Raw genomic sequence first — 12362 nt, 5'->3', positions numbered from 1 at the left:
TGATTGGATAGAGAAAGGAGGAGGGGAAATTTAAATGGGAGAAGGGATTTTGATTGGATAGAGAAAGGGGGAGGGGAAATTTAAATGAGAGAAGGGATTCTGATTGGATAGAGAAAGGGGGAGGGGAAATTTAAATGGGAGAAGGGATTCTGATTGGATGGAGAAAGGAGGAGGGGAAATTTAAATGGCAGAAGGGATTCTGATTGGATAGAGAAAGGGGGAGGGGAAATTTAAATGGGAGAAGGGATTCTGATTGGATGGAGAAAGGGGGAGGGGAAGTTTAAATGGGAGAAGGGATTCTGATTGGATAGAGAAAGGAGGAGGGGAAATTTAAATGGCAGAAGGGATTCTGATTGGATGGAGAAAGGGGGAGGGGAAGTTTAAATGGGAGAAGGGATTCTGATTGGATAGAGAAAGGAGGAGGGGAAATTTAAATGGCAGAAGGGATTCTGATTGGACAGAGAAAGGAGGAGGGGAAATTTAAATGAGAGAAGGGATTCTGATTGGACAGAGAAAGGAGGAGGGGAAATTTAAATGGGAGAAGGGATTCTGATTGGACAGAGAAAGGAGGAGGGGAAATTTAAATGAGAGAAGGGATTCTGATTGGACAGAGAAAGGAGGAGGGGAAATTTAAATGAGAGAAGGGATTCTGATTGGACAGAGAAAGGAGGAGGGGAAATTTAAATGAGAGAAGCGATTCTGATTGGACAGAGAAAGGAGGAGGGGAAATTTAAATGGGAGAAGGGATTCTGATTGGATAGAGAAAGAAGGAGGGGAAATTTAAATGGGAGAAGGGATTCTGATTGGATAGAGAAAGGGGGAGGGGAAATTTAAATGAGAGAAGGGATTCTGATTGGATAGAGAAAGGGGAGGGTAAATTTAAATGGGAGAAGGGATTCTGATTGGATGGAGAAAGGGGGAGGGGAAATTTAAATGGGAGAAGGGATTCTGATTGGATAGAGAAAGAAGGAGGGGAAATTTAAATGAGAGAAGGGATTCTGATTGGATAGAGAAAGGGGAGGGTAAATTTAAATGGGAGAAGGGATTCTGATTGGATAGAGAAAGAAGGAGGGGAAATTTAAATGAGAGAAGGGATTCTGATTGGATAGAGAAAGGGGAGGGTAAATTTAAATGGGAGAAGGGATTCTGATTGGATAGAGAAAGGGGAGGGTAAATTTAAATGAGAGAAGGGATTCTGATTGGATAGAGAAAGAAGGAGGGGAAATTTAAATGGGAGAAGGGATTCTGATTGGATAGAGAAAGAAGGAGGGGAAATTTAAATGAGAGAAGGGATTCTGATTGGATAGAGAAAGGAGGAGGGGAAATTTAAATGAGAGAAGGGATTCTGATTGGATGGAGAAAGGAGGAGGGGAAGTTTAAATGGGAGAAGGGATTCTGATTGGATAGAGAAAGGGGGAGGGGAAATTTAAATGGGAGAAGGGATTCTGATTGGATAGAAAAAGGAGGAGGGGAAATTTAAATGGGAGAAGGGATTCTGATTGGATAGAGAAAGGAGGAGGGGAAATTTAAATGGGAGAAGGGATTCTGATTGGATAGAGAAAGGGGAGGGGAAATTTAAATGAGAGAAGGGATTCTGATTGGATAGAGAAAGGGGGAGGGGAAATTTAAATGGGAGAAGGGATTCTGATTGGATGGAGAAAGGGGGAGGGGAAATTTAAATGGGAGAAGGGATTCTGATTGGATAGAGAAAGGGGGAGGGGAAATTTAAATGGGAGAAGGGATTCTGATTGGATGGAGAAAGGGGGAGGGGAAATTTAAATGGGAGAAGGGATTCTGATTGGATAGAGAAAGGGGGAGGGGAAATTTAAATGGGAGAAGGGATTCTGATTGGATAGAGAAAGGAGGAGGGGAAATTTAAATGGGAGAAGGGATTCTGATTGGATAGAGAAAGGGGAGGGGAAATTTAAATGGGAGAAGGGATTCTGATTGGATGGAGAAAGGAGGAGAGGAAATTTAAATGAGAGAAGGGATTCTGATTGGATAGAGAAAGGGGAGGGGAAATTTAAATGGGAGAAGGGATTCTGATTGGATGGAGAAAGGGGAGGGGAAATTTAAATGGGAGAAGGGATTCTGATTGGATAGAGAAAGGAGGAGGGGATATTTAAATGGGAGAAGGGATTCTGATTGGATGGAGAAAGGAGGAGGGGAAATTTAAATGGGAGAAGGGATTCTGATTGGATGGAGAAAGGAGGAGGGGAAATTTAAATGGGAGAAGGGATTCTGATTGGATGGAGAAAGGAGGAGGGGAAATTTAAATGGGAGAAGGGACTCTGATTGGATAGAGAAAGGGGGAGGGGAAATTTAAATGGGAGAAGGGATTCTGATTGGATAGAGAAATGGGGAGGGGAAATTTAAATGGGAGAAGGGATTCTGATTGGATAGAGAAAGGGGGAGGGGAAATTTAAATGGGAGAAGGGATTCTGATTGGATAGAGAAAGGGGGAGGGGAAATTTAAATGGGAGAAGGGATTCTGATTGGATAGAGAAATGGGGAGGGGAAATTTAAATGAGAGAAGGGATTCTGATTGGATAGAGAAAGGGGGAGGGGAAATTTAAATGGGAGAAGGGATTCTGATTGGATAGAGAAAGGGGGAGGGGAAATTTAAATGGGAGAAGGGATTCTGATTGGATAGAGAAATGGGGAGGGGAAATTTAAATGGGAGAAGGGATTCTGATTGGATGGAGAAAGGAGGAGGGGAAATTTAAATGGGAGAAGGGACTCTGATTGGATAGAGAAAGGGGGAGGGGAAATTTAAATGGGAGAAGGGATTCTGATTGGATAGAGAAAGGGGGAGGGGAAATTTAAATGGGAGAAGGGATTCTGATTGGATAGAGAAAGGGGGAGGGGAAATTTAAATGGGAGAAGGGATTCTGATTGGATAGAGAAAGGGGGAGGGGAAATTTAAATGGGAGAAGGGATTCTGATTGGATAGAGAAAGGAGGAGGGAAAATTTAAATGGGAGAAGGGATTCTGATTGGATAGAGAAAGGGGGAGGGGAAATTTAAATGGGAGAAGGGATTCTGATTGGATAGAGAAAGGGGGAGGGGAAATTTAAATGGGAGAAGGGATTCTGATTGGATGGAGAAAGGGGAGGGGAAATTTAAATGGGAGAAGGGATTCTGATTGGATGGAGAAAGGGGAGGGGAAATTTAAATGGGAGAAGGGATTCTGATTGGATAGAGAAAGGAGGAGGGGAAATTTAAATGGGAGAAGGGATTCTGATTGGATGGAGAAAGGAGGAGGGGCAATTTAAATGGGAGAAGGGATTCTGATTGGATGGAGAAAGGAGGAGGGGAAATTTAAATGGGAGAAGGGATTCTGATTGGATGGAGAAAGGAGGAGGGGAAATTTAAATGGGAGAAGGGATTCTGATTGGATGGAGAAAGGAGGAGGGGAAATTTAAATGGGAGAAGGGACTCTGATTGGATAGAGAAAGGGGGAGGGGAAATTTAAATGGGAGAAGGGATTCTGATTGGATAGAGAAAGGGGGAGGGGAAATTTAAATGAGAGAAGGGATTCTGATTGGATAGAGAAAGGGGAAGGGGAAATTTAAATGGGAGAAGGGATTCTGATTGGATGGAGAAAGGGGGAGGGGAAATTTAAATGGGAGAAGGGATTCTGATTGGATAGAGAAAGGGGGAGGGGAAATTTAAATGAGAGAAGGGATTCTGATTGGATAGAGAAATGGGGAGGGGAAATTTAAATGGGAGAAGGGATTCTGATTGGATAGAGAAAGGGGGAGGGGAAATTTAAATGGGAGAAGGGATTCTGATTGGATAGAGAAAGAAGGAGGGGAAATTTAAATGGGAGAAGGGATTCTGATTGGATAGAGAAAGGGGAAGGGGAAATTTAAATGGGAGAAGGGATTCTGATTGGATAGAGAAAGGAGGAGGGAAAATTTAAATGGGAGAAGGGATTCTGATTGGATAGAGAAAGGGGGAGGGGAAATTTAAATGGGAGAAGGGATTCTCATTGGATAGAGAAAGGGGGAGGGGAAATTTAAATGGGAGAAGGGATTCTGATTGGATTGAGAAAGAAGGAGGGGAAATTTAAATGGGAGAAGGGATTCTGATTGGATGGAGAAAGGGGGAGGGGAAATTTAAATGGGAGAAGGGACTCTGATTGGATAGAGAAAGGGGGAGGGGAAATTTAAATGAGAGAAGGGATTCTGATTGGATAGAGAAAGGGGGAGGGGAAATTTAAATGAGAGAAGGGACTCTGATTGGATAGAGAAAGGGGGAGGGGAAATTTAAATGAGAGAAGGGACTCTGATTGGATAGAGAAAGGGGGAGGGGAAATTTAAATGAGAGAAGGGATTCTGATTGGATAGAGAAAGGGGGAGGGGAAATTTAAATGGGAGAAGGGATGCTGATTGGATAGAGAAAGGGGGAGGGGAAATTTAAATGAGAGAAGGGATTCTGATTGGATAGAGAAAGGGGGAGGGGAAATTTAAATGGGAGAAGGGATTCTGATTGGATGGAGAAAGGAGGAGGGGAAATTTAAATGGGAGAAGGGATTCTGATTGGATAGAGAAAGGAGGAGGGGAAATTTAAATGGGAGAAGGGATTCTGATTGGATAGAGAAAGGAGGAGGGGAAATTTAAATGAGAGAAGGGATTCTGATTGGATAGAGAAAGGAGGAGGGGAAATTTAAATGGGAGAAGGGATTCTGATTGGATAGAGAAAGGAGGAGGGGAAATTTAAATGAGAGAAGGGATTCTGATTGGATAGAGAAAGGAGGAGGGGAAATTTAAATGGGAGAAGGGATTCTGATTGGATAGAGAAAGGAGGAGGGGAAATTTAAATGGGAGAAGGGATTCTGATTGGATAGAGAAAGGAGGAGGGGAAATTTAAATGGGAGAAGGGATTCTGATTGGATAGAAAAAGGAGGAGGGGAAATTTAAATGGGAGAAGGGATTCTGATTGGATAGAGAAAGGAGGAGGGGAAATTTAAATGGGAGAAGGGATTCTGATTGGATAGAGAAAGGAGGAGGGGAAATTTAAATGAGAGAAGGGATTCTGATTGGATAGAGAAAGGAGGAGGGGAAGTTTCAATGAGAGAAGTGATTCTGATTGGATAGAGAAAGGAGGAGGGGAAATTTAAATGAGAGAAGGGATTCTGATTGGATAGAGAAAGGAGGAGGGGAAATTTAAATGAGAGAAGGGATTCTGATTGGATGGAGAAAGGGGGAGGGGAAATTTAAATGAGGGAAGGGATTCTGATTGGAGAGAGAAAGGGGGAGGGGAAATCTAAATGAGGGAAGGGATTCTGATTGGAGAGAGAAAGGGGGAGGGGAAATCTAAATGAGAGAAGGGATTCTGATTGGATAGAGAAAGGGGGAGGGGAAATTTAAATGGGAGAAGGGATTCTGATTGGATAGAGAAAGGGGGAGGGGAAATTTAAATGGGAGAAGGGATTCTGATTGGATAGAGAAAGGGGGAGGGGAAATTTAAATGAGAGAAGGGATTCTGATTGGATAGAGAAAGAGGGAGGGGAAATTTAAATGGGAGAAGGGATTCTGATTGGATAGAGAAAGGGGGAGGGGAAATTTAAATGGGAGAAGGGATTCTGATTGGATGTAGAAAGGAGGAGGGGAAATTTAAATGGGAGAAGGGATTCTGATTGGATAGAGAAAGGAGGAGGGGAAATTTAAATGGGAGAAGGGATTTTGATTGGATAGAGAAAGGGGGAGGGGAAATTTAAATGAGAGAAGGGATTCTGATTGGATAGAGAAAGGGGGAGGGGAAATTTAAATGGGAGAAGGGATTCTGATTGGATGGAGAAAGGAGGAGGGGAAATTTAAATGGCAGAAGGGATTCTGATTGGATAGAGAAAGGGGGAGGGGAAATTTAAATGGGAGAAGGGATTCTGATTGGATGGAGAAAGGGGGAGGGGAAGTTTAAATGGGAGAAGGGATTCTGATTGGATAGAGAAAGGAGGAGGGGAAATTTAAATGGCAGAAGGGATTCTGATTGGATGGAGAAAGGGGGAGGGGAAGTTTAAATGGGAGAAGGGATTCTGATTGGATAGAGAAAGGAGGAGGGGAAATTTAAATGGCAGAAGGGATTCTGATTGGACAGAGAAAGGAGGAGGGGAAATTTAAATGGGAGAAGGGATTCTGATTGGATAGAGAAAGAAGGAGGGGAAATTTAAATGGGAGAAGGGATTCTGATTGGATAGAGAAAGGGGGAGGGGAAATTTAAATGGGAGAAGGGATTCTGATTGGATAGAAAAAGGAGGAGGGGAAATTTAAATGGGAGAAGGGATTCTGATTGGATAGAGAAAGGAGGAGGGGAAATTTAAATGGGAGAAGGGATTCTGATTGGATAGAGAAAGGGGGAGGGGAAATTTAAATGGGAGAAGGGATTCTGATTGGATAGAGAAAGGGGGAGGGGAAATTTAAATGGGAGAAGGGATTCTGATTGGATGGAGAAAGGGGGAGGGGAAATTTAAATGGGAGAAGGGATTCTGATTGGATAGAGAAAGGGGGAGGGGAAATTTAAATGGGAGAAGGGATTCTGATTGGATAGAGAAAGGAGGAGAGGAAATTTAAATGGGAGAAGGGATTCTGATTGGATAGAGAAAGGGGGAGGGGAAATTTAAATGGGAGAAGGGATTCTGATTGGATGGAGAAAGGGGGAGGGGAAATTTAAATGGGAGAAGGGATTCTGATTGGATAGAGAAAGGGGAGGGGAAATTTAAATGGGAGAAGGGATTCTGATTGGATGGAGAAAGGAGGAGAGGAAATTTAAATGAGAGAAGGGATTCTGATTGGATAGAGAAAGGGGAGGGGAAATTTAAATGGGAGAAGGGATTCTGATTGGATGGAGAAAGGGGAGGGGAAATTTAAATGGGAGAAGGGATTCTGATTGGATAGAGAAAGGAGGAGGGGATATTTAAATGGGAGAAGGGATTCTGATTGGATGGAGAAAGGAGGAGGGGAAATTTAAATGGGAGAAGGGATTCTGATTGGATGGAGAAAGGAGGAGGGGAAATTTAAATGGGAGAAGGGATTCTGATTGGATGGAGAAAGGAGGAGGGGAAATTTAAATGGGAGAAGGGACTCTGATTGGATAGAGAAAGGGGGAGGGGAAATTTAAATGGGAGAAGGGATTCTGATTGGATAGAGAAATGGGGAGGGGAAATTTAAATGGGAGAAGGGATTCTGATTGGATAGAGAAAGGGGGAGGGGAAATTTAAATGGGAGAAGGGATTCTGATTGGATAGAGAAAGGGGGAGGGGAAATTTAAATGGGAGAAGGGATTCTGATTGGATAGAGAAATGGGGAGGGGAAATTTAAATGAGAGAAGGGATTCTGATTGGATAGAGAAAGGGGGAGGGGAAATTTAAATGGGAGAAGGGATTCTGATTGGATAGAGAAAGGAGGAGGGGATATTTAAATGGGAGAAGGGATTCTGATTGGATGGAGAAAGGAGGAGGGGAAATTTAAATGGGAGAAGGGATTCTGATTGGATGGAGAAAGGAGGAGGGGAAATTTAAATGGGAGAAGGGATTCTGATTGGATGGAGAAAGGAGGAGGGGAAATTTAAATGGGAGAAGGGACTCTGATTGGATAGAGAAAGGGGAAGGGGAAATTTAAATGGGAGAAGGGATTCTGATTGGATAGAGAAATGGGGAGGGGAAATTTAAATGGGAGAAGGGATTCTGATTGGATAGAGAAAGGGGGAGGGGAAATTTAAATGGGAGAAGGGATTCTGATTGGATAGAGAAAGGGGGAGGGGAAATTTAAATGGGAGAAGGGATTCTGATTGGATAGAGAAATGGGGAGGGGAAATTTAAATGAGAGAAGGGATTCTGATTGGATAGAGAAAGGGGGAGGGGAAATTTAAATGGGAGAAGGGATTCTGATTGGATAGAGAAAGGAGGAGGGGATATTTAAATGGGAGAAGGGATTCTGATTGGATGGAGAAAGGAGGAGGGGAAATTTAAATGGGAGAAGGGATTCTGATTGGATGGAGAAAGGAGGAGGGGAAATTTAAATGGGAGAAGGGATTCTGATTGGATGGAGAAAGGAGGAGGGGAAATTTAAATGGGAGAAGGGACTCTGATTGGATAGAGAAAGGGGGAGGGGAAATTTAAATGGGAGAAGGGATTCTGATTGGATAGAGAAATGGGGAGGGGAAATTTAAATGGGAGAAGGGATTCTGATTGGATAGAGAAAGGGGGAGGGGAAATTTAAATGGGAGAAGGGATTCTGATTGGATAGAGAAAGGGGGAGGGGAAATTTAAATGGGAGAAGGGATTCTGATTGGATAGAGAAATGGGGAGGGGAAATTTAAATGAGAGAAGGGATTCTGATTGGATAGAGAAAGGGGGAGGGGAAATTTAAATGGGAGAAGGGATTCTGATTGGATAGAGAAAGGGGGAGGGGAAATTTAAATGGGAGAAGGGATTCTGATTGGATAGAGAAATGGGGAGGGGAAATTTAAATGGGAGAAGGGATTCTGATTGGATGGAGAAATGGGGAGGGGAAATTTAAATGAGAGAAGGGATTCTGATTGGATGGAGAAAGGAGGAGGGGAAATTTAAATGGGAGAAGGGACTCTGATTGGATAGAGAAAGGGGGAGGGGAAATTTAAATGGGAGAAGGGATTCTGATTGGATAGAGAAAGGGGGAGGGGAAATTTAAATGGGAGAAGGGATTCTGATTGGATAGAGAAAGGGGGAGGGGAAATTTAAATGGGAGAAGGGATTCTGATTGGATAGAGAAAGGGGGAGGGGAAATTTAAATGGGAGAAGGGATTCTGATTGGATAGAGAAAGGAGGAGGGAAAATTTAAATGGGAGAAGGGATTCTGATTGGATAGAGAAAGGGGGAGGGGAAATTTAAATGGGAGAAGGGATTCTGATTGGATAGAGAAAGGGGGAGGGGAAATTTAAATGGGAGAAGGGATTCTGATTGGATGGAGAAAGGGGAGGGGAAATTTAAATGGGAGAAGGGATTCTGATTGGATAGAGAAAGGAGGAGGGGAAATTTAAATGGGAGAAGGGATTCTGATTGGATGGAGAAAGGAGGAGGGGCAATTTAAATGGGAGAAGGGATTCTGATTGGATGGAGAAAGGAGGAGGGGAAATTTAAATGGGAGAAGGGATTCTGATTGGATGGAGAAAGGAGGAGGGGAAATTTAAATGGGAGAAGGGATTCTGATTGGATGGAGAAAGGAGGAGGGGAAATTTAAATGGGAGAAGGGACTCTGATTGGATAGAGAAAGGGGGAGGGGAAATTTAAATGGGAGAAGGGATTCTGATTGGATAGAGAAAGGGGGAGGGGAAATTTAAATGAGAGAAGGGATTCTGATTGGATAGAGAAAGGGGAAGGGGAAATTTAAATGGGAGAAGGGATTCTGATTGGATGGAGAAAGGGGGAGGGGAAATTTAAATGGGAGAAGGGATTCTGATTGGATAGAGAAAGGGGGAGGGGAAATTTAAATGAGAGAAGGGATTCTGATTGGATAGAGAAATGGGGAGGGGAAATTTAAATGGGAGAAGGGATTCTGATTGGATAGAGAAAGGGGGAGGGGAAATTTAAATGGGAGAAGGGATTCTGATTGGATAGAGAAAGAAGGAGGGGAAATTTAAATGGGAGAAGGGATTCTGATTGGATAGAGAAAGGGGAAGGGGAAATTTAAATGGGAGAAGGGATTCTGATTGGATAGAGAAAGGAGGAGGGAAAATTTAAATGGGAGAAGGGATTCTGATTGGATAGAGAAAGGGGGAGGGGAAATTTAAATGGGAGAAGGGATTCTCATTGGATAGAGAAAGGGGGAGGGGAAATTTAAATGGGAGAAGGGATTCTGATTGGATAGAGAAAGAAGGAGGGGAAATTTAAATGGGAGAAGGGATTCTGATTGGATGGAGAAAGGGGGAGGGGAAATTTAAATGGGAGAAGGGACTCTGATTGGATAGAGAAAGGGGGAGGGGAAATTTAAATGAGAGAAGGGATTCTGATTGGATAGAGAAAGGGGGAGGGGAAATTTAAATGAGAGAAGGGACTCTGATTGGATAGAGAAAGGGGGAGGGGAAATTTAAATGAGAGAAGGGACTCTGATTGGATAGAGAAAGGGGGAGGGGAAATTTAAATGAGAGAAGGGATTCTGATTGGATAGAGAAAGGGGGAGGGGAAATTTAAATGGGAGAAGGGATGCTGATTGGATAGAGAAAGGGGGAGGGGAAATTTAAATGAGAGAAGGGATTCTGATTGGATAGAGAAAGGGGGAGGGGAAATTTAAATGGGAGAAGGGATTCTGATTGGATAGAAAAAGGAGGAGGGGAAATTTAAATGGGAGAAGGGATTCTGATTGGATAGAGAAAGGAGGAGGGGAAATTTAAATGGGAGAAGGGATTCTGATTGGATAGAGAAAGGAGGAGGGGAAATTTAAATGAGAGAAGGGATTCTGATTGGATAGAGAAAGGAGGAGGGGAAGTTTCAATGAGAGAAGTGATTCTGATTGGATAGAGAAAGGAGGAGGGGAAATTTAAATGAGAGAAGGGATTCTGATTGGATAGAGAAAGGAGGAGGGGAAATTTAAATGAGAGAAGGGATTCTGATTGGATGGAGAAAGGGGGAGGGGAAATTTAAATGGGAGAAGGGATTCTGATTGGATAGAGAAAGGAGGAGGGGAAATTTAAAGGAATGTCATTTTTGTAAAATGAAGAACTCGTCTAATGGTGAAGGTAAGTGTCTATCTGCATCGGCGGGCATGGAGAACAATGATATTAACAGGACGTTGATTGAGGTTATGGTGACCACCGTGGGAAGCAGGAATCATCGGACTTCTCCTATATTCACCCTTCGTCTGAGCAAAAGAAGCTTCTTGTTGTTATGTCGAAGGGTTTAACTCCTGAAACGTCGGCTTCTCCTCGCTTCCCACAGCTGCTTGCATACCTCAGTCAATGTCCTGTTGATGTCATCTGGAGGAGATTCTGATTGGTTAGTGACAGGAAGGGAGAATAATAAGGGGAGACAAGTGACGGAGAAAGTGATGTAAAGGACAAAGAAGGGAAGGAAAGAGCACATATGGAACATTTGGGGGTCTGCTGACGCAAACATGACCCCAAAGTCGAGTTCAGTTTTCGAACTGAAACTCTATTTTATTGCAATCCTGTGACAGTGTAACCATCCAAAGCAACCCCAAAGGTCATGTCACTCACGCACCTGCGCACCGTTGATCGCATTTGATTCTGGCTCACGGTTGCTGTAGCAACAGACTCCTTCCCACCATGTCTGATGACAGTGGCAACAAGCCAATCAGGATGTCTCTGCACCAGTCCCAACAACTCCAGGCCTCTCTTGGCCTTCACCCTATAATCCATCAAGATGCAGAGGATCACGTTCATCACCATGCCTTCGTGTACACAACATGTAAGTGATGGCTTCCTCAACACATGTGAATCACAGGTTAAACTACACAACATGTAAATGATGGCTTCCTCTACGTGTGAATCACAGCTTAATCTACACAACATGTAAATGACGGCTTCCTCAACACATGTGAATCACAGCTTAATCGACACAACATGTAAATGATGGCTTCCTCAACACATGTGAATCACAGCTTAATCTACACAACATGTAAATTACGGCTTCCTCTACGTGTGAATCACAGCTTAATCTACACAACATGTAAATGATGGCTTCCTCAACACTTGTGAATCACAGCTTAATCTACACAATATGTAAATGATGGCTTCCTCTACGTGTGAATCACAGCTTAATCTACACAACATGTAAATGACGGCTTCCTCTACGTGTGAATCACAGCTTAATCGACACAACATGTAAATGATGGCTTCCTCTCCGTGTGAATCACAGCTTAATCTACACAACATGTAAATGACGGCTTCCTCAACACATGTGAATCACAGCTTAAGCTACACAACATGTAAATGATGGCTTCCTCTCCGTGTGAATCACAGCTTAATCTACACAACATGTAAATGACGGCTTCCTCAACACATGTGAATCACAGCTTAATCGACACAACATGTAAATGATGGCTTCCTCTCCGTGTGAATCACAGCTTAATCTACACAACATGTAAATCACAGTTTAATCTACACAACATGTAAATGACGGCTTCTTCTACGTGTGAATCACAGCTTAATCTACACAACATGTAAATGACGGCTTCCTCAACACATGTGAATCACAGCTTAATCGACACAACATGTAAATGATGGCTTCCTCTCCGTGTGAATCACAGCTTAATCTACACAACATGTAAATCACAGTTTAATCGACACAACATGAAAATGACGGCTTCCTCAACACATGTGAATCACAGCTTAAGCTACACAACATGTAAATGATGGCTTCCTCTC

General features: G+C 43.0%; 1 protein-coding gene across 1 annotated transcript in view; it reads right to left on the bottom strand.

Annotated features, from left to right (window-relative positions):
- LOC137429122 (transmembrane protein 132E) overlaps positions 1-12362 on the bottom strand; it is a 101426-nt gene that overhangs the window by 66233 nt on the left and 22831 nt on the right. Inside the window, exon 4 of the mRNA XM_078779524.1 lies at positions 11197-11343. Coding sequence (XP_078635650.1) covers positions 11197-11343 — 147 coding nt within the window. The remainder of the gene's footprint in view (positions 1-11196; positions 11344-12362) is intronic.

Source organism: Myxine glutinosa, chromosome 6 (assembly GCF_964187855.1).
Source record: "Myxine glutinosa chromosome 6, kmMyxGlut1.1, whole genome shotgun sequence".
Lineage (NCBI taxonomy): Eukaryota > Metazoa > Chordata > Myxini > Myxiniformes > Myxinidae > Myxine > Myxine glutinosa.
This window is presented reverse-complemented; position numbering and strand designations above follow the sequence as displayed.